The sequence below is a fragment of the Castanea sativa genome, chromosome 8, assembly GCF_040712315.1.
Source record: "Castanea sativa cultivar Marrone di Chiusa Pesio chromosome 8, ASM4071231v1".
Taxonomy (NCBI): domain Eukaryota; kingdom Viridiplantae; phylum Streptophyta; class Magnoliopsida; order Fagales; family Fagaceae; genus Castanea; species Castanea sativa.
This window is the reverse complement of record NC_134020.1, coordinates 46,350,222-46,374,054: the sequence shown is the minus strand read 5'-3', so window position 1 is coordinate 46,374,054 and position 23,833 is coordinate 46,350,222. Positions and strand designations below refer to the sequence as shown.

At 35.6% G+C, this 23,833-nt stretch overlaps 1 protein-coding gene across 1 annotated transcript; it reads right to left on the bottom strand.

Moving 5' to 3' along the window:
* Positions 1-1,151, bottom strand: LOC142605705 (putative CCR4-associated factor 1 homolog 11). Its single transcript, XM_075777138.1, has one exon. The coding sequence runs from the start codon at positions 889-891 to the stop codon at positions 58-60; it is 834 nt and encodes a 277-aa protein (XP_075633253.1). The 5' UTR covers positions 892-1,151; the 3' UTR covers positions 1-57.
* Between the last annotated feature and the right edge of the window lie 22,682 nt (positions 1,152-23,833).

Below are 23,833 nucleotides of genomic sequence, written 5' to 3'. Positions count from 1 at the left end.
TTTTAGGACAAATAAATTTAATTTAATTTAATTTTTTAAACAAATTAATTAAATTTCTTAATACACTTCCAAGCCAAACAGTACACCAGCATGTTTTTCCGGTCCATCATTTACAAAATACACATCCCTCATCTTCTGAAAAGCGTGCCACGTAAGCAGGCTATCGGAGCCGGCCTGGTGGCACTTCCCAACAGCCCGGTCCACCTCAAGGGTCCTCGCCACCCGGTCCAGACCGCCATACAAGCTGTTACAAAACCTCATCATGTGCTTCACATCGTAAACCCTGTTCCCGAAAAACACCCTCAAAACCTTCAAAAACTCGTCCAGCTCACTCGGCAAGCTCCGGCGCGTGAGGATCTTCACCAGGTACCCGAAGTCGTACGCGCTGTGAAACGTGACCCAGCTCACCGAGTCGTTGCAGACGAGCCCCGAAGACATCATCAGCTCGGCGAACCGGGACGAGTCAACCCCTTCCTCCCTGTTCCTCTCGAAGTCGATCCCCTGTCGCATCAGCAACGCGATCGAGTCAGGGGCGTGAGGGTCACGCGCCACGTCGAAGTCCTTGAAGTTGAACTCCCAGATGAACCGGTTCCCGGATCCGAGGTCGGGAAGGTTACCGGCGGCGTCGGAGAGAGTCAGGCCGACCTGGATGAGGTTCAAAACGTCGACGTTCGACTTCAGAACGCGGTAGTGATCGGAGGGCTGAAGAGGACGGTAATAGTAAGGCTTAGATGGGTCCACAGATGGTCGAAAAACAAGGCCAGGAAACTCAGTGTCCATAGAAATATAAGGGTACCGATCGATCACGTCACGAATGAGTTCGAACTCGGATTCTAAATTACCAGCCCACACTTCCCGGATCGTAATCGGTTTCTGCTTCTCTGAAATCATCGTTCTCAGTCTTCTTGATCACTCTAAAAAAAAAAGTCACCGTCTTGGAAATTCTAAGCTGAAAATTTTGCTAGTTAGACAGAAGACCGAGGTGGTCTTTGTGTTTTTTTTTTTTTTTTTTTTTGCAAAGTGTGAAATTGGTGTGTGAAGTTGAGGAAGTGAGGGATGAATATAAATGGGGAGGTGAAGATGGTGCTGAGAAAGAGAGAGGAAGAGAGAGAGTGAGTGAGGGGACTGTGTCTAAGTTCAACGCGTTTGGTTACTTTTGACTGAAGGCAAGTAACGGATCAGATTCATGGAAAAGACTCGGTCCATGTTGGGTTCCTTTTTTTCCTTTACTCAATTATAAGTGGCAATCTTTTTTTTTTTTTTTGAGGACTCGGTCCACGTTTTTTACGTTATACTTTCGATCATTTAACTTGTACTGATGCGGCTGCCACTCATGTACACTGATGCGCCTTTTGGTTTTCTTTCTTTAATTTGATTCTTTGTTTCTTTAACTATTATTATATCATATATGGTGGTTACAGAGTATCATATATTGTTTCTTATCAAGCGTGGAAAATCTTAAAAAATACTAAATTTTAAGCATTCAGAGTACCAAATACCAAAAAAATCTGTCACGTCAAATGTTTTAAATGCTAAAATTTTTAACGTGAATAGTGCAATTCCAATTTTAGACAAAAATTGTATAACTTTTATTGTTTTTTATTATAGTTTTCTCTCTCCTACTTTTCTCTTCCTTTCCTATTTCTGATTTATCTCATCACTCTCCACTTCTTTTCCCCCTCACTTTCACCCTATTTTCCCCTCACTTTCATTCAGCCTCTCCTTCTTCCTCTCACTCTCACTCTGCTTCTCCTTTCTTCCTCTCTCACTCCCACTTTTAGTCTCACCAAGCCGGCCACCTCACCACACCACACCTCCATAAAGCCACGCTGCCGAATCTCTCTCTTGATTGGCAAGTAATGGGTTTTATTTTGGGTTTGTTTGTGGATTTTTTTGGTTTTTTTTTTTTTGGTTATGGGTTGATTTTGATTGGGGTGTGATGGTTGATTTTGGTGGTCTTGGTGGTTCCGGTTGTTGCAGTGGGTTCTAATTTGGAAGTGGGTTTGGATTTTTGTAAAGATTTTTGCATTTGGATTATTATTGTTATTATTATTTTTGTATTTTTGCATAATCATGGATATTTGAGATAGAATTCTATTATAACATAATTTAAGTGTACGTGTGTGATTCATTCTATTATAACATAATCATGGATATTTGATTCATTCTTGAAAACTTGAATCTTGGTCCTTGCCCTTCCCATATCCCACAAACACTTATATCTATGGAGTGATTATCATGCGCTAATGGTGTGCAATGGTACAATACATAAATTCTTAAGTTGATAGAATCTATATTTCACTAATAATTTTATCACCATAAAGAATGAAATAACTACTAAGAGGGCGTTTGGATTCAATGTCCAGCGTCCAGCGTCCACGTTTTGGATTTTTTTTTTTTCAGCGTGCCTGTCACTGTTCATTGGCCATGAACAGTGATTTTAGGCCAATGAACAGTAATTTTTGGCATGAACAGTATTTTTTACACATTTAAAAATTATTTTGCTACAGTATTTTCAGTTTTCAGTTTTCAGCAATAAGTTCTATCCAAACAGACTCTAAATCTCATGGACCATAAATTTTTTTAGGTACAATATATTGCCACAAAAATACTAAATGTGCACGTGAAATTATGAAGAATGAATATGTTGTATTATCCCATTTTGAAAGTCTCACCCCTTCATAAAAAGGCCCCATCCTCCATTATAAAAATGTCCAAAATTTAATGATAGTAATTTTTTTTTTCAAATGGATGTACACTATTTTTCTCATGAGTGACACTAGGGTTTTTACAAATTTTACTATATACGGTTTACAAATTAATGTGTTACCAATTATATATATATAAAAAAGTAAATTAAAGTTTCCTAAAAAAATGTAATTTAAATATTCACTACTTATTTTTTTTAGACAAGATATAATTTCTACACTAGTCTAATCTAAGTGTATATGTGTGTGAAATTCCCTTCTGAAGACTTGAACCCTAACCTTTGTCCTCCACACGCCATAAGTATTTATACTTGTGGAGTGACTACCGTACCAAGAGTGCGCGGTGGGTAATATTCACTACTTAAATTGATAAAGTTCACCAATCACATTTATTGAGACATCAATTTGTAACCATTTTGTAGTAAAATTTGTAATAGTTTTAGTATTTTCCTTCTCTCATCTCTCACAAACCCTCCAAAATACTAAACTAATAGAAAACTAACCCAATTGAAACCCTAAACTTTTTTTACCAATGATGATACGTGTCCCTTAATAACTTGAGGGTTTAATTTTTGTAAACTAATATTCTACGCAGTAGATTGTCAACATCAATCTCCTAATCTCCTACATAGCCACACATCAAACAATCTCTATATCTCTCTCTTAACACCAAATATAAAATTGAAATTTGATTACAACTTTAATTAACCATGCATCAACTTATATCCAAGATAAAGTATACCACTAGAAATCTTTAAAAAATCATAAATTTTCATTTCTTTTGTTAAATTTTATACTTGAAGATGATATTTAATTCTCTATATGAAATTAACTTTAGTTTGGTTAGTAGTAATTCATCAAATTAACCTTAGTTTGATTAGTATTAAGTAAATTTATATAATTAATATTTAAATAAAAAAATGCCCCACTTAAATTCATTACCTTAGGCCTCAAACTATATTAAGTCAATCCTGCCAAGAATGGTCATAGAAAAGTAGAAGATTTTGTAATTTAGAGGTGTGCAGCTAACCTGCCAAAACTGACTTGACCCAACCCAACTCGCTGGGTTGGATAAGTTTTTAGGGGTTGGTGGGTTGGATTGGGTTATGACTTTTTTTTTTAATAATAGGTCAGGTTGGGTTTGGCTCATAACAATCACAAACCCGCCTAACCCGACCCAACTCACCTAATTTAAAATTATATTATATAATTAATAATTTTTTTATTTAATTTTTTCCCCTATTCGGCTTTTCCTATATAAAACTTAATTACCTCGCAAACCCTAACATTTTTATTTCTCTCTCTCCCGCCTTCCACTCCCACTCTCTCACTCCACTCCTATTTGTTTATAATTGAGCTGGGATACTAGTTTATATATATACATACATACATGCATGCATGCATGCATACATACATACATACATACATACATATATATATATATATATATATATATATATATATTATCGACTCAGTTGGATATATTTTATTTATAATTGAGTTGGAATACTAGTTCATATATATTTTGTTTATCAACTCATATGGCAAATGTGATATTATTTTTTCTGCTCAATTTAATAATAATAGCAATAAAGAAATAAAACTGTCCAACCCATGGATTTAACCCGACCTAACTTGATCCATGTGGGTTGGGTTGGGTTGAAACCCTGTAATGGGTTGAGTTGGGTTGGATTTTTTTGAACCCACCATGGTGGGTTCAATTAAAAAATCCCCTCAACTCAACCTATGCACACCCCTATTGTAATCTATATGACCTCTCCTCATCTAGAGAATCGCAAAGGAGGATGAGAATACCAAGATGTCAAAATAGATGTCGGAGCCATTTTCTACACATATGTTCCTTAGCCTTTATTGGATGGAAAGTTGGATTGACCATCTAATAGCTTATGCTTCTGCTTGGACAAGGTCAATGGTGTTTGGCTCTTCTTCTTCTTCTTCTTCTTCTTCTTTTGGTGTGTGCAAACGCAAATATCAAGGTTCTTCTCCAATCTCTAGCAACGAAAGTTAAGATGGAGTGATGTCCACCTACCTCCACAACAAAGTTAATCTTGATTGTGTCCCCATTAGGATGGGTCCATTGTTGATTTCCTCTTAGTGGAGGCTGTGACTTTCTTCTCTATTCTCTAATAGCTTTGTGTTCCTTGAAGAGTCTGCACCGAAATTTTTCCTGCACTCATGTACTAGAAAACTGAAATAACTGGTTATAGTAAGCATGAAGAGGCTAAATGAAATATGTTCTTTTTATACGTATTGTACGAGACATGATTTTGGGCCCATTGGGCCTTGGCTCGAACAGTCTCTAGGAACATCACCAAGCCCAAGTCCAATGGTAGGCTCATCTCGTTTTGAATGCATGGTAGACAAGCCCATAATGATCAGATATGACTTGGTCGGGAACACATTTACTCGAAACAGTCCATGACCTCTGTAGCTCGGTATTGCCTTGGGTAGTATCATTGTCGAGCAACCTTTTGGAGGTTAGAATTAGTTCCAATGCCATTACCACTATTCCCAATGAAGGATATTCCTTGACAGGAATAATTAATTGTACCCTACCCACACGAGTGAGGCCAAGATGCAATCACGACCACTCCACCAACCTCAAGCTATAAATAGTAGGAGGGAGTAGAGAGTGGGGGTTGGCAATTCTGAGTAAAAAATATAGAGTGAAAGAGAGAGTAAGTACTATCGAAATAGAGAAGAACTTAAAAAGGAAAGAGGAGAAATTCGTGAGGGCTAAAAGTTGTCACTAAAATACTTGGTAAGGAGCTACTCTTAGTAGGAAACACTAAACCCTCTATACAAATAAATTGTGAGCCCAATCCTAAGCCTTGTCCATCGAGAAAATTTTGGGTACTCACACGTATGTTTATAAAGAACTTCCCTAAATTCAAAATTTTGAAAGATACAAACAAGAATAAACAAAAAGACTAATTTCACTTATTCTTTCTATTGAAACCTTTTGATTTATCAACCCTTCTAAGCAAAAAAAAAAAAAAAATGGAGTGACATAGGTAAGAAATCAATTCATTATATGTGATAATGTGAAATTGATTATGCGTTTGACATAGATTATTTTTGCCAACTTATTTACTATTTAGCTTATTTTTGCTACTATTCATGAGTTTCACTGTACTATTTCAGCTAACTTTTACCTTTATCTACAGAACTTTTAGCAAAAAGTTTTCAATTTCAACAAAATAAGCAGATCTCAAACGGACACCAATAATGAAATTGATGGCTAGTGTTGCGAAGAGAATGAAATCTTTGTGTTGTTCCAAATGTTGGATATGAATTGCTTGTTTAGTTGGCTTGGATTCTGTCAGTACGCAAAACTTAGTTGTTACTCGTTACCAAACCATAAGGCTTCGGCCAAGGGACAATGGACCTATAGGTAAATCAATTTCTCTTGTTCCTAATCACACAGTGGGCAAGCTATGTCCAGCCCTCGATTCACTGACAGAGGCTTAGTCAAACAGCCGCCTCCATTTGTTCGCGTCCCCATCGTGCACTAGATTGTTTAAGCAAATAGGTAATTACCATGCGTTTGAGGCATGCATTTAAGTCGGAAGACTTTAGAATTATGAGCAATACGATGCTCGACACACGGCTTGTGCCTGGTGTAGTAGCCACCTAATTGAGAAAGACATATTCTGTTTCTTTGTAGCTTCTTGCCTACATCAAAGAGTTATATATGTTTCACGTTAAAGAGTCAAGTTTTTTGTGACTTCACGCCTACTTCAAAGAGGAACTTTTTTTAATTTTTAAAATTTTTTTTTAATAGAAGATAGAATTTCTACTCTAGCCTAATCTAATTGTATATGTGTGTGAAACTCCCTCCTAGAGACTTGAACTTCGACTCTTGCCCCCCACACTCTACAAGCATTTATACATGTGGAGTGATCATTACACCAAGGGTGTGCGGTGGTAAGAGGAACACAAAACTAGAGGGTTGTTTAATATGAGTAATTTTTAGTTACTTTCAGACTACGGAAAAATGATGCTCCTTCTTCTCATATTCATGATAAGGTTTATCTATTAAATTCATGGTGGGATCCATCATGAATGTGAGATCGAGGAGAGAGTATTATTTCTCCGTGTTCCAAGAGTACCTAAAAACTTTCCATTTAATAGGGTGCAAAACATTATATTGTAGTCACAAATAATACACTTTTGCAAAAGATTTTTAACTATCCCGTAGCAAATATTGAAGGAAAAATTTTGGTTTTGTATCTCATACAAAACACATAGCGGAAGCAACAAAAAATGATCTATTTCATTCATGATTGATAACGTATACTATGTAAATTTCAGAATTTAAGAACAAGATGATGTACCTTGGTGTGGAGAAATTCAAAACAAAGATTAGAAGTACTTGAGAACAATTTTAATCTTTACTTCAATTCCACTTTATGCCCAAGATGTGTAGTCTCTCAATCAGTTTTCAAGGGGAGAATGAAAGTGTGTCTCACACTCTCTCACACACCGTTTCTTATTTCTCACTAATAAAAATTCTGTATGTTTCTCCCTTTATAACTAACTGATTATCTAATTGGGCTGGCCTATTGGGCCTTTCCAATTGGGCTTTAGTGTGTGGTTTGAAGTTGGACCAAAATGGACCAATAAGACACTAGCTCCAATGGGCCTTGGGCTTTTCCGTCAATTCTTGACAAGTCCAAAATTACCATTAATTATATTTAATACTACTATATAAATATAATTGCACTCTAGGCCTTATATATACATTATATCCCAAGACTTTATTATACATGCAACCCCTTCATAAAATATTCGTAGTCACACAAAGTCATAAATGTAGACTGCCACTTTGTAAATTACTACATCTTATCCTTGAGTACCCGGTTTAATCCTTTAAAGTTATTCATTATATATTTATGAAATCTAATTTCATAAATATATACTTTAGTAATTTCTTACTAAAGTGGTTAAGTCTAACTTTCTGAATAACTGAACCCATTAAACTTATCTCAAGGGAATATTTGACAGTCGTTAGGAGAATAATAAATCTCACAGCGGTCCAGTTCAATATGTCTTAACTCTTAAAACATATCAACTAGAAGTCTCCACTTCCATGATCAAGACAAATCATCTTAGTTGATACGTTATAGTCTTCGCAGATGAAATGTCCAAATTCATTACCGACTACGAACTATAAATTCTGAGTTTACAAAGAACTTGTGATTTATATCTTCTGTGACTAAATCACATAAATCACATACTATGCATCTCATGGACTACATGATAATGTCCAAATATTCATGTTACCATTATTTTAGATAATAATAAAACAACTCTATTAATCACAATATTAAGTCATACATAATGTCATACATAATATCATACATAGCATCATACAATAGGATTTAAGGGCACATATCCTAACAAATATTATGTCGGGAAAAATTTCCTCCAAATATTAGCATTTGTGATGGCTACAGATATAATTGTGATAGTATTTTTCGTGTTGGTTACAGATGGTTTCACATTTTGCCAAGTAATTGCGAAGACTTTATTTTTCCTCATAAATAGATTTTTTGTTAGAGAGCTTTTTGGATCTGTCAAAAACACTTCGTCACTAAAAAACATTTTTCTTGTAGTATTAGTTTGTTTAGATCCCTTTGTAAAATTTATTATTTTTCTTTAGTTTTAGGAGCTTGGCCTAAGATGCATGGACACAGCTACGAGTATGATATAGTAATATGGGAAATTTTTGAAAAATTAAAACATGAAACAGTAGATAGGACACTGTTACAACACAAATACGACACCACAAATAAAGTGTTTGTGCTTCTTAGAGCTTGGCTTGGCTTTGTGTTTATTTTGGTTATCATAATTTACAACTGCTAAAGGTTGAATATTTAGAATATAAGGTCATACTAAAGTACTGGTCACGACGAATTTCATACTAAAGTACTGATCATGATTTTTTTTGTAAAGGGTCAAGTTGGAGAATACATAGCTCTTATACTACTTGGTGGGGAAAAATCTTAAGTCCCCTCAATGTCTTAATGTCTATGTGTGAATTAAAACTAATGACTATCCAACAATAGCAATATGAGAAGTGATACGTCCACAACATTTCCACAATAAATTATAGGTGGTTAGTTGTGCATTTTTTTCTTCAAAATAACATTAATTTTCAAAAAAAAATTTTAGTTAGCACGTTTTCAAAACTATTTAGAAATATAATATCTCGAGTGTAATAAACTCTATTTTGGAATGCTAAACTCAAGTCCATTAGACTCATTTTCTTTCAAATTGAAATCAAGCCTTAGAGAAACAACGAAATCAACAAACACAAGCACTTGATCAATGCCGTGATTGCAGCTCGAATGCTAACTCAGAACTCAGAAATCAAGCTACCTTGTACTTCTTCTTCACTTGGTCGGATTCTTCTAGGTATTTAAAAAAAAAAAAAATTTGATCGTGGGGTTCTTCGGTCAGATCCTCCATCTTCTCCGTTAGATTCTTCCTCTTCTTCTTCTTTCTTATTCTTCTTCACTTAGTCAGATTCTTCTTTTTGCAATACTGAACTCGAGCTCTATAGGCTTGATTTTGAGGTCGTTGAAAACTTGAAATTGAGTTCATTATACTTGATTTAGCACACCATAATCGAGTCTTACTCACTTGAGATGTTAGTTTCATAAATAGTTTGGAAACGACGCAAACTAGCGAAATTGTTTGGGGACTGGTATTAATTTGCAATTTTTTTCGTTAGTTGTTATTGATTCAAATTTGAATTTAACATTAAGATTATTTTTTTACTCTAATAATAACAACGTGTAACAACTTGCTACTTATAATTTGTTGTAAAAATATTGTGGACATATTATTTCTCATAGCAATATATATGGAAACAAAAATTTTAACAAACACCAATAAAACACAATCACACAAGGACACCAAATCTTATGTGAAAAACCTTATGATATAGAGGAAAAAATCACAAGGCAATTTCAAAAAATATTCACTATAAAATAGAGATTACGGACCTGTTTGGTAATGTTGTTTTAGTAACGTTATTTATATTTTTTAAAACTACTTGTGCGTGAAAAAATATGTGAAAATATGTGTAATATTGTTTAAAAACTTAAAATTGTTATTTAGGTTGTAGTACCAAATTTGAGCCCACAATAAACTAAATATACAACAAATAAATTTTGAGTAAATATAATCTCACTGTAGCAAAATCTTCTATGGAGTACTCCAACTAGTTTTTCTTTTTTATTTTTCACTTTCTCACACTCTCACTTTGTATTTCTCTATCTTTTTTAGGAATGAAAATGGGTCGAGTTTGGGCTGAATTTTTTAATACTCGGACCTGACCCGATTATTAAACGGATTTTTTTTTGGTCCAGACACGCCTTGTCAGGCCCCACGGGTCCTGTTGGGCCAAGCACTTCTGGGCGCATTCCGTTGCCCAACAAAAAAAAAAAAAAAATGTTTGCCTGATAAGCTGTTCATTAAACCAAAAGCAGATTTTGGAAGCTGGAGGAAGCAAGCTCGTTAATTGAGTCTTGACTAATGCATTTGGGCTGGACCCACACGGTGCTGCACCCAACAAGAACAACTACACCTGTTCTAGTTATTACTGTAGTCCCTAACTCTTTTGCTTCAATCAGTTGCCCAGAAGTGACTGATGACTCTGTTCAAGATGAAGAAATTGTGGGTCTCAATCCGGAAATTGAAGGATTGGAATTATTGGGTAGGCATCTTGATCCTGTTCATCCAACTGGTTCCATGAACTGTAGAGTTAAAAATGCAGCATCTAGTGTGGGTTTGGAGTCAAGCTCTTTAAATCAGTGTGAGGACTTTAAAGGGCCCAGAGTGCTTTCATCTGTTATGAGAAATCTTTTCCAACAAGAACCACAAGAATCAATGGCCCAAGATGAGACGCTTGCTGGGGAGATGAATGGATCTATAAGACCTGAAAGGGTTGATGAAAATGAAGTCTCCAGTGAATACTTTTCAGCCACTGAAACTCACCAGAGTATATTGGTATCATTTTCAAGCCATTGTGTGCTGAAAGGAATTGTATGTGAACGCTATCGGCCCCTGCGCATAAAGTTTTATGGTTATTTTGATAAGCCTCTAGGGAGATATCTGCGTGATGACTTGTTTGACCAGGTAAATATTTTTGGGTTTCCTTTCGTTTAGACTTCTTTTATTTATTCTCTTTTACTAACTTTCAGTTATAAAGTGGAATTATGTTGGTTACTAGAACTTGTAATTGCCATTTGCCAGGCATGTTGCTGTCGATCATGTAAAGTGCCAGTTGAGGCTCATGTCCTATGTTACACCCATCGGCAGGGAAATCTAACATTGATGCCTTCCGGATATAAGACTACCTGGGGAACGAGATGGCAAGATCTGGATGTGGCACCGATGCCTAAGGTGTGCCCATGTGGATAGAGTTCCACCAACTACTCGTAGAGTGGTTATGTCAGATGCTGCCTGGGGACTTTCTTTTGGAAAGTTCTTGGAACTTAGCTTTTCAAACCATGCAACTGCTAATCTTGTTGCACCCTGTGGTCATTCATTGCGAAGGGACTGTCTCCGTTGCTATGGGTAAATTCTATCAGACTTGGAACTCTAGTTAAATTTCAATTGTTGTTAACAATCAAATTCAACAGGTTTGGGAGCATGGTTGCATTTTTCCGGTATTCCCCTATCGATATTCTTTCTGATCATTTGCCACCGTCAGTGCTTGAATTCAATGGCCATGTTCAACATGAGTGGACAAGAAAAATGGAGGGTACGTTTTTTAGGGATCCCAAAATGTTGGATATGAATTGCTTGTTTAGTTGGCTTGGATTCTGTCAGTATGCAAACCTTAGTTGTTACTCGTTACCAAACCATCAATGTCTCTTGTTCATAATCACACAGTGGGCAAGCTATGTCCAGCCCTCGATTCACTGACAGAGGCTTAGTCAAAGAGCCTCCTCCATTTGTTCGTGTCCCCATCGTGCACTAGATTGTTTAAACAAATAGGTAACCACCAGGAATTTGAGGCATGCATTTAAGTCGCAAAACTTTAGAATTGTTAGCAATATGATGCTCGACACACAGCTTGTGCCTGGTGTAGTCGCCACCTAGTTGAGAGATATATTCTGTTTCTTGTAGCTTCTTGCCTACATCAAATAGATATATTTCACATCAAAGAGTAAAGTTTCTAATGACTTCACGCCAGGGATGGACTAAGGATTGTAAGGTAGTGGGTCGGAGTATAAAGAAAAAAATCATTCCCATGGGCGTGCATATAATATCAAAATATTATAAATACTTAAAATTGTTGTTTCTAAATATATTAAGATGGAATTATTTACTAACAAAGATAAATAAAAACAAAATATATATTTTTTAAAAGCTAAAATACTGTCTTTTTTAAATACTAGGTTGACTAGGATTTTTGTTGTTGTTGAAGTTAGAGCATTGAGCATTTACATTAATGGTGCTAAAAATTTTAGCTTTTAGCACCTTAAAAAATTATTTTATTTATCATACCATCTCACTTTACAATACACCCAATATTAAATATTCTATTTTTTGTAAACTTCATTTAAAATAATATAAACAATTCATTAAAATAATAAAGGGAAGCTAGAGAATTTGAATTTTTTAATTAAAAGAAGATATATAATCTTAATAACATATTGTGTTTTATTATTAATAACCTGCTACAGTCAACTGGTATTTATACCAGTTCACTGTAGTTGCAAAAAAATTTGCTTTAACTTCTCTAATAACACGTAATTTTTTGGTCTTTTGGTGGTAAAATATATTTTTTTTTGTTGCTAAAATACAATCACCATTGTCAATATTTTTATTATTTTTGTTAAGTTTTTGGTTGGATAGTTTTTATTTGAGTGAGGTTAGTTAGACTTATTGTGAAAAAAGGGGCCCAAGATTTGAAAGGGGACCTAACAACAAAAATAAAAATATTATAACTAAAATAAAATGTTGGACTAGGGGAGCCCAGGCCCCCATGGGGCCCCACCTGAGTCCATCCCTGCCTCACGCCTACATCAAAGAGGAACTAAAAAATAGAGGATTTTTTAACATATACGGGTGCAAAACATTATATTGCAGTCACAAATAATACACATTTGCTAGAGATTTTTAACCATCCCTCGCAAATAATATGACTAGAAAATTTCATCCAAAATATTTGCATTTGTAATGGCTACAAACATAATTATGACAATTTTTATTATGTTGGTCACAAATGATTTCACATTTTACTAAGTATTTGCGAGGGTTTTATTTTTCTCTCATAAATATTTTTTTTTGAGACGGCTAAATAGGTTTTTTCCCACATTTTACTAAGTATTGTCCATCAAAAACACTTTGTCGCTAAAAGACTTTTTTTTTTGTTTTGGTAGTGTTAGTTTGTTTAGTTCCCTTTTTTAAAATTATTGTTTTTCTTTAGTTTTAGAAGCTTGGCGGCCTAGGATGCATTGATACAGGTATGAATATGCGTACGATTTGGTGAGACGAGTAATTTTTGAAAAATTAAAACATGTCACAGTAGATAAGATACTGTTACGACATGAGTACAACACTCCAAATGAAATGTCCATGTTTCTTAAAGCTAGGGATGACGTTGCATTGAGGTCAGGGGGTTTTGGCCCGAAATTTTATTTATATATTAAAATTTTTTATTTTGATCCATCTAAAATAAAATTTTGAACACCCTAATCCTAAATTTTGTTTAAACCCAACTGAAATAAGCTTAAATGTAATCATCTTAATGTTTCACAATATTTTCATAATAATATGTGGCAAGTTGTAACTATTTTTTATCTAGAACCACAACTGACACCATTTTTTTTAACATACCTTTAACAACATACCACTTAAATTTTGTTGTGAAATTTTTGTAAAAATATTATGTCAGAACTACTCTTAAACTATTCAATTTTATAAGATAGAATCAAATATTTCAAAATTTTGCTTATTCATTAAAAATATATATAAATATTCTCTCCGGAATTATGGCTTACTTTTCAATTGACAATGGAATGAAACTATTTTTTATTGCACTTTTCCTTCTTCATTAGCAAAAAAATTACATCACTAAATGTTTCTGAATCCCCCTCCAAGAACATCAAGAACTTCAACCTTCAAATATGAAGAATATTCGAAGCAAATCATTCAAGTCATCCTTCTAGATCTCAAAACTCATTGGAATCAAGCTCAAAAGCCTCCATAAACACCAAGAGACTACAAATTAGTGAAACTCTACGAATCCAATTCTCCAAAGCCCTAAAGAACTGTCACTACAAATCTTTGAAGATAAAGAACATTCATCCAAATCATTCTTTCAAGTCTCAAAGTTCTACTAGAATCAAGCTTCAAAACCTCCAGAAACTCCAAAAACTTTGATCCATCGAAATGTCATCGGATACATTTGTAATTTTGTCCTCATCAATTCTCTCTATCTTGCTTTCTCCCTTTTATTTCTTCTTAGTTTTTCTTTCTATCTCCAATTTCAAGAGAGTGACTATGTGTATGGTTGAAAAGTCATACACTTCAAAAGCAAAAACTTATATAAGTTATTATTATTTTTTCTTAGTTTCACTTTTACTTTTAGTCATATACTTCTAGGTGTGTTACTATTCTTCTTCTTCTTTATCATATATTTTTATATAATTGATATTACATATAAATATAATAAGTCATTATCAATTTGACAAAAATGTATCATTAGTTATTGACTTTTTTTTTTAATGTTTTCAACTGTCATTGTCTTAATGTTTACTCACCCTTCATGATAAATTTCTAGCTCTACCACTACTAACTCTCCTAAAAAAATCCTAGAGCCGCTTAAAGCTTGGTTTGGCTTCTGTGCTGATATTCTGGCGATCATAGTTTATAACTATTAAAGGTTGAATATTTGGAATATAGGATCAATAGGATAAATTCTTCCAAAAAAAATAACAATAATTGGAGGAGAAATAGTGTCATGACGAACTTCGTACTAGATGGACATGATTTTCTTGTCAAATGCATATATTGGAAAAATAAAGTAAAACTTTACAACTTTTGAGATTTAACAAGTATTAAGCAATAAGAATCACCCATGTGTCTTAGGATCAATCAATATATACTTATTATTTGTTTTTTCGTATAAAATATATCTATAATTTATAAGTTTTTTTTTTTTGAGAATCAAACTGAATTAATTTCATTAAAGGAAAAACTTAGCCGTAATAAGCCAAAAGAACAGGTACAATATGGGGAGGAACTTCCTCCATTCAAACAACTGAACCGCTAACATGTTTCGCATGTCTAGTAAAGTTGTGAGCTACAGTATTCCCTTTTCGCTTAACATAAGAGACATTACAATTAAGAAAAGAGTTTGCAAGAAACTTTGTTTCCTCAACAAGGTTGCCAAAGGAACCAAGGGATTGCTTTGTATCTTGAAGGGCTTGGGTGATGATCTCTGAATCTCCTTCCAATATAATAGAGCTAAGACTCAGGTTCTTCGCAAGGTGTATCGCCCGGCTCGCTGTTGCTGCTTCTACATCTACCACTGTTTGAGGAAGGGTAATCTGCTCCGCAAGGGATGCTATCACTCTCCCTTCACTATCACGGATGACAACACCTATTCCTCCCTCATTGGTTTCTCGAAATATAGCTCCATCATAGTTTACCTCAGCGTGGGAGCAAAGGGAGGAGACCAAGGAGTTGCGGAGTGGTGAGTAGGATTTGAAGGAGTTGATTTCACAGGCTGGAACCAATAGTAATCCTACAATTGCTATTAAATTCGGGCAAAAGTCTGACCGATGGGAGGAACTAAGTTACCAAGGAGTTGCGGAGTGGTGAGTAGGATTTGAAGGAGTTGATTTCACAGGCTGGAACCAATAGTAATCCTACAATTGCTATTAAATTCGGGCAAAAGTCTGACCGATGGGAGGAACTAAGTTACCCACTCTGACTTGATTTCTTCAATACCACAAAGACCACACCACCATGGAAAACACATCCAAATCTAGACCTGCATCAATAATGTGGAGGATGAGTTGTTGAAAATCAGGAAAAGTCCTTGTGCTCCTGAAACTCCAAACATGATCTGATTCCCACACCTCGCTAGGGCATGGACATGACCACATGGCATGCAAAACACTCTCGGGTTGCGTTTTACACTGATCACAGGTCGACTCGGACTGCACTTGCCTCTTGACTAAGCTAGTATATATTGACTAGAATTGCATTATTCGCTGCCCTCCACAAAAAAATTCGAACTTTGCTTGGAACCAACATGCTCCAAATAAACTTCCAAAGCTTCCTAGGAGGAGTAGGATTGTTGGAGTCACTATTCTGTAAATTTCTGTCTTAAGAAAGGAGATAATAATCGGATTTGACAGTGTAAACACCTGATTGAGTGTGAGGCCAGATCACCCTATCACAAGCTGAGGCATTGCCTAAGGGGATGCCTCTGATCAGTTGTGCTTCCTTTGGTTTGAACATGGCTTGCAGCAAGTCCACATCCCAGTTGCGTGTGTGAGGGTTGATCAAAGAGCTAACCTTGACCTCTAGGAAACCAATTTCCATTGGATTATTGACCTTTGGTTCAGAGGTAGATGGAAGCTAGGCTGCACCTCAAATGCTAATATCCTTATCATTACCCACCCTCCACCTTGCTCCTTTTTTCAATACTTCCCTTCCATGCAAAATACTTCTCCAAGCATGAGACCCTTTGACAGAATCCGAGGCTTCCAAGATTGAGCAATCTGGAAAAAAATTGGCTTTGAAAACCCAGTAAAATAGAGAGTGATCATTATGTAGGAGCTGCCAAGCTTGTTTCACTAAAAGGGCGTCATTAAAAAAACTAAATCTTTAAAGCCCATCCCTCCTTCCCCCTTCGGTTTACACATGGTACTCCAATTAACCCAATGTATCTTTCTTCGATCACCCCTTTGTTCTCACAAAAAAATTCTAATAAGACTTTCAAGCTCATTACAAAGCCCCATCGGTAATTTAAAGTAGCTCATCGTATAAGTAGGAATTGCTTGAACAATGGCTTTTATAAGGATTTCTCTCCCGGCTTGTGATAGCAATTTCTCCTCCCATCCTTGTAATTTTCTCCACACTCGTTCCTTTATATATTTGAAACTTGCTTTCTTTCTTCTACCAATTATAGAGGGTAGCCCCAAATATTTCATAACTTCTAATTTCAGGAACACTTAGAGCCTCCTTAATATAATGCTTCCTTTTTGATGTGGTGGACTTACTAAAGAAAATTGTGGTCTTGCTCTTGTTGATGTACAACCCCAAGCATTTGCTGTAAGTGTCCAAAATCCCTAAAATCTTCTCACATTCCTGAGGAGTGGACCTACAAAACAACAAGCTATCGTCTGCAAAGAGAAGATGAGTTAGTTTGGGACCATTTTTACAAAGGGAATATCCAATCAATTCTCCTTGTCTTGCTGCTTGGGAGATGAGGCTATGCAAGCCTTTGGTACACAAAAAAAATAAGAAAGGAGAGAGAGGATCTCCTTCTCTGATTCCTTGTGAGGGTTTGATCAGACCTTTGGGTTCACCATTCACCAAAATAGAATAAGACACCGATGTTACACCCACCATCATCAGTTGTATCCACCTTTCTGTAAAGCCCATTCTTCGCATAACGGCCTCTAAAAAGACCATTCCATCTGGTCATATGCTTTACTTATGTCTAATTTTACTGCCATATAGCCTTCTTTATTGGATCTGTGATTTTGCATGCTATGAAGACTTTCAAAAGCAACTAATATCTTACTTGAAATGAGAAGGCTCTTAGTAAAGGCACTTTGATGAACAGTAATTAGGGCAATCAATATTTTCTTCAACCTATTTTTCAATACTTTAGAAAAAAATTTGTATAAGACATTACAAAGGCTAATAGGCCAAAATTCAGAAACCAACTTCGGATTTTGAACTTTGGGGATTAGGGAGTTGAAAGTATGATTCAAGTGGGATGGAAAGGTGGTTGTATTGGGAAAATGGAGGACAGAAGCTGTTACCTCATCACTGATTAGTGGCCAAATTTTTTGAAAAAAGACTAAAGGCATTCCATCCGACCTGGGCGCCTTAAGAGGTGCCATCTGCTTCACTGCCAAATGCACTTCCCAAGCTTTGAATTTCACTGATAACTTATCATTCATCTGGGCCCTGACCAAGGTGTGGATTGATTGCAATGTTTCTTTAGAGTAAGTTGGTGCTGTCGAAGAAAAAAGCTCAATGTAGTATTTGATAAGTATATCAGCCACCTCCTCCTTAAAAGAACTCCACTGCCCATCCGATTTCCTCAATCTATGAATGAAATTTTTGCGAAATCGTTTTGTAGCTCTAGAGTGAAAATAGCATGTGTTATGGTCCCCATGAGTGGTTCAAAGTGTTTTAGAACGCTGCAACCACATCCTATTTTCCTTATCCATTAGCGTGTCTATCTCTAACTTCAATTCTCTAATCCGATTATTGCAACCTATCATCATGGCTTCCCTTTTGACTTCAGCTAGCATCTTACGTTTCAGTAGGAACTCAGTTTTCACACTACCAAAATGTTCTCGACTCCACTTTAGTAATTCAGCCCCACACTTCTCTATTTTTCCAGAATCCGATAACTTAAATGTTCAAAGTCACGTGACAGCCATATAGGCTTTACCGTTTCAGCACAACCCTTGTCGGAGAGCCACATCTCCTCAAATCTGAAAATTTTCTTCTTTCTATCCACTTCCAGTCCTATGGGGATGATCAAAATAGGGTGATGATCATAGGAGTCCGAGTGAAAATGGTGAACCCACGCCCCTGCAAATCTCTCAAGCCATTCATAATTGGCTAAACCCTGGTCAAGCCTTTCCCACACCAAGTGCCCCACTGCAAAGTGTTTACTCCATGTTAATTGGGGACCTACAAAACCAAGGTCAAGAAAACCACATTCATCAACTACATCTCGAAAAAGTTGCATTCAACCAAGATTCATGTCTCAAGTGTGTTACAAGTTCCCCATAAAAACCTGTGAATCTCCAAGTATTCGTCTTCCCTTTGTTCATAATGGAGTCGATATGATTTTTGAAAAAAGTTTCAACAGAGACATCCATAGAATTCTTCCATAATAAAGCTAGTCCCCCTCCTCGATTATTTTAGGGCACAACAGATACGTGGTCAAATTCCAAATTCCTTTTAATAACTTTTAGTCTTGCTTCGTTTGTCCATGTTTCGGCTATAAACAAGACAGAGAGATCTTTTGCCCGGACTAGTATACCAAGCTCCTTCTCTGTACGCAGGTTCCCAAGCTCACGACAGTTCCAAACTAAGCAACTCATTGATCTTGGCGGGGCTGCCTTGCAGCCTCCACCATTGAGTTAGAATGAGAAGTTTCCTTTGAGAGTTAAATTTTTTTGTGTGGTTCTTCAGGTTGACCCCAACCACATTCATCACCAAATCTTTTCCTAGCCACCGTGTTTTGCATGGAAGAATCTCCCATATGAGCTTGTCTAGCTAATTGTTTCCACTTCCTCGGGGTAGAATTAAGTTGAGATGTTGTTGAAGGGGGAAGGATTGTGACAAACTTGTCAAAAGGTCCTAGGGTTTCAAGATTTGGTTCGCCAATTTTTTTGCCTATAACCAAATATTTAGGGTCGGTGTTAGGGTGAGAATCAAACTCCTGAAATTCTGCTACCTGACTTACCTCACCCAATTTGTCAAACTTAGTTAATTCATTGTCAATCTAGTGGAATTGAAATTCAAAGGAATCGTGCTCCATATGGGAAGTGGGTGATACTGAATTAATTATAATTCCTAAGGTTGGGGCAAGATTTGGGGTGAGGCTTCCTAGAGAATTTTTTTTCCAACAAAACCGGGGTTTCCAAATTGAGAATTGGTCCCCTAGGGCTACCTTCATCATGGTCAGTGGAGGAGGGTGGTAGCGGTGGAGCTTGTTCACCATGTTCATCATTCTGATCCTCTTGATTGGCCTCTCTTGCGTGAAAAACTTCCAACCCCAGAACTGAACATAATGTCTTCCTACCTAGATTAAATGGAGTTGTTCGCATCCATGCTCTGAACTCTTGTGCCTCAAGTGGGAGCGACCCTTTGCTTGATAGCCAAATGTCACAATCCTTATCATCATGGCAGACCATTCCACACCAGTAACAAAAATTTCATAACTTCTCGTATTTAAAAGTTACTCAAACCTCCTCCTTTTCGTCCAAGATCACCTTCCTGCCTTGACAGAGAGGCTTCAAGACATCAACCTCCACCCTAACCCTCAAGAAATCCCCAGCAATCATCTCTGCTTCTCCTCAATGAAATGAAAGAACCCCAATAGTCTTACCTATCTGTTTGGTCGTAGGTATGTCTAACTTGTTCACTAGTAAACCATACAACTGTACCCAAAATTTTATAGATGTGAAGTTCAAGTTTCGAACAAACTAAGTCCCTTCCAGGCGACGAAATAGAGCTAAATTCTTATCAAAACTCCATGGTTCGTTAGTGAGGACCCTCTCTGCATCATTCTCCAACTCAAAAACAGAAAGGAATAAATGGTCCCTGACTTGCCGAATATCAAAACTTTTATGAGTCTTCCAAACTGCCCTAAAAGTTCGACTAATAGCATCCATATTAAGCACCATTCTATTTAGAAATTTTGCCTCTAAAACTACTTCGTTGCTAGCAGAGGTTTGTTGTGTTTTTTCAAGCCTTACCTGCTCTTCTTCATTTTCTGAAAGTGAGAATCTACTCCACGCCTCAAGGATGCGATCCATGGTAGAAGATTAAACGTACACCAAAGATAGAGAAGGGAGTATACGCTGAGGAGTAAACCCAAAAAATCTATTTCCCCACCCTTGAAAAAGAGACCCACTAGCCCTACCTGTGACCGTGTTATAAGAGGGAAGGTATTATCACTTCGAGGAAGATAAAAGAGATTCCACTGTCTAGGCTTTGTGCTAGGTGGTAGAGGCTAGGGCAGGGAAAAACAATTTGTAAGTCAAAGTAAGGAAAAATTATTAGTTCTACTGGGGGTTGCTGCAACAATCCTCCCAACTTATAAAACAATGCCATTTATGGATATGTGTGAGTTAACTTCTTAATCAATACAAATGGGGGAGGGGAGGGGAGAGGAAACCTCAGGTAATGTCCTATTTACATAAATGACAATATTTTATTAGTTGGGAGGACCAAGGAGGTCCACTTCAATAATCTTCTAGCTTATTTTACTTTATATTGCATAATTGCACAAATATAAATAAGTTTTTATTTTAGTTCCAATGCAAAGAAAGAGGAAAGCGTATTCGCTTCTTCAGGAAGTGGCGGAGGCACATGTAGACAGGGAGGGTCATGGCCCCTAAAACTTTTAAAATTTTCTATATTTCCCCTTAAGTTATAACCCCTAGAAAAATGCTCCCTCAAATTTTTTTAATATTTAAATTCTTATCAATGGAAGCATATTTCTAGATATATCTATACTACTATTTAAGTGGCTTTCCCTGTTTGGGATCCTCATTTTTTTTTTTTTTTTTAAATACCCCTATGTTTAAGTAAAGACAAAACTAAAAGACAATCCAGTAAAAATACAACTCAAGCTCCTAATAAAACATTGCCTAAAAAATTGGGTCACTCTCTTGTTGATTTTCAAATTTCTTTATAATTTTTTTTTTTTTTGAGAATCATCCACTTATAAAATCTAAATACATAATATTAACTAGTCTCACCACATGCGCTTTACAAGTGAGATGAGGCTTTTTGTTTTTAGTGTCATAGTTTTTTATTCATCTATACTACTATTTAAGAAGCTTCCTCGGTTTAGGATCCTTTTTTTTTTTTTTTGGTTAAAAAATACTCATAAATCTCTATGTTTAAGTAGAGACAAAATTAATAGACAATCTGGTAAAAATATAACTCTAATTCCCACTAAAATATTGCCTAAAAAATAGGGTCACTTTCGTGTTGATTTTTAAATTGTTTTATCCACTTATAAATTAGATTCTCAAAATAAAAATTATATATATAAAATAAAAATATAATTGTTTTTCACTACAAACTAAACGTGTAATATTTGTTCATTTTTTGAAACTATCCTCATGACACTCCTTATATTAGTAGTTCTAAATGAGTAATATTAATGAGGAAACATGTAATTGAAATGAATAAACAATTATGACATTATAAAAATAAAAATAAAAATATAGCTGGCAATTTTGTGCCTTTTAGATTTAGAGTGATTAGATATAATTTATAAAATATTACATATGTAGAAGATTAAAAATTAAAAATGGCCAATTTAGTCCTTCAACACAAACGGTTTTCATCTGCCGTTAATAACAAAGTTATCTCTCTCCCTCTCTCTCTCTTCTTTTCTTTTTCCTAATTGTCTCACCGTACTCTCTCTCTCTCAATATTTCTTTTTTACTTTTCTCCAAATCTGATATCTTTCTCCTCTCTCTCTCTTTCTTTCTCTTTTGTTTTTTCCCAATCTCATCAGACACTCTCTTTCTCTCTCAATTTTCTTTGCCTTTGGATTTGGTTGTCTGAATCTTACCGATGAAGGATGATGGATCTGCTTTCTCTCTCATCTCTCTATTTCGGTGTGGAGATCTTGCGGTGATGGACTGGATTTGGGTTTGGCTGACATGGGTATTAGGAGTTTGATGTTTGGTTGGTGGTTGATGGCAATTTTGTGGTGGAGTTTGGATGGTGTGATTGGGTTATCTGGGTTTCTCTGAGGAAGAGACAAGGGATTGTTTTTAAGGAGTTTTTTTTTTTTCTCAGCTGTCAAACATGGAGGAGATGAGACTTTTTCTATGGCTTTTCCTTTTGATTTTCTCAGATTTTCTCAACTACCAAACACAAAGCAGAAAAGAATTAGCTTTTTTGTTAAATTTTATATTAACGCTTCGTTTGTTTCTGTTTCAATTAAAAATAATTTTTCTTGTTTTTTAGCGTTGGGTAGCATACAAAAAAGATAAGTAAAAAAAAAATTATTTTTAGTCAGTATAAAAAGTATGACTTATTTTTGGAGATTGTTTTTCATTAAATTTTTTTTGGAAAATAACTTTATCTCACAGCAAACTAAATAAGGAAATTTAGGACATTTGTTTTTCAACTCATTTAAAGTTGCTACTAAATATTGAAAAATGAGATAGTTTTATAGAAAATACTTTTTAGAAAATAACTCATTTTTTAGAAAATATTATTGTTGAAACAAACGGAGTGTAAGAAAAAAGAACCAAAGAAAATCACTGCTATGTTGTTGATTTTAAGGAGAGAAGGGGAGGAAATTTCAGAGAATAAATCTTTGAGTCCATAAACGGACTATTCAAAACACTGTACCAAAATAATTTTTAAATGTGTGAATAGTGCCGTGGGTCCCATTTTTAATTTTAAAAAATCTGAAAAGTGAAGTTTGTGGGTCCCGTGAACAGTATACGGGACCCACAAATTTGATAAAAGTCAACAAAATCGGCTACTGTTCATGCACAGTAGCATGAACAGTAGCCTTGTCCCCTATGGAACGCGTGCAGCAGAAATTAAAAAAAAAAAAAAAAAAAAAAAACGCTGAACGCAGACGCCCCTTTTTTCATCTGTATCCAAACTCAGCCTAAATTGGCCATTTTTAACAAGTTGTGGATGTGTTTGATATTTACCTAAATCTCAGGATAGTTTAGTGTAATTTATCCTATTATTTTTAATTACTCTGTCACTGCATTTAGGTACAATTTGTTACAAATATTTGTGAACTTTTTTTTTTAGAAGATTTTTTTTTGATTAAAAGGATATAACATAAAACAAACTAGCTGGTCACAGAGACCAAAGTTGGGCTTGCCAGCCATCAAACGTAAACACCATACATATCCAAAGTAAGTAAAGAAATAAAATCTACCAAGGGGGGGGGGGGGGGGGGGGGGGGTTAAAAAATGGCAAATTCTTCTTGCATGGAACAGCTCCTTTTATATAAATGTATGTATAATGATAAGTTGTAATAATGATACAAGGTTGGAGAGTATTTATTTGTAAAATGAATAATATTGTATTTCGAGATCTGGAATTTTCTTTGTGAAAATTCAAATTTCAAGATGTTCAATTGGTCAAAACTTTAG

What these genes read in the sequence shown, in the direction of transcription:
- LOC142605705 (XM_075777138.1), bottom strand. Translation starts at nt 891, where the DNA reads ATGATTTCAGAGAAGCAGAAACCGATTACGATCCGGGAAGTGTGGGCT.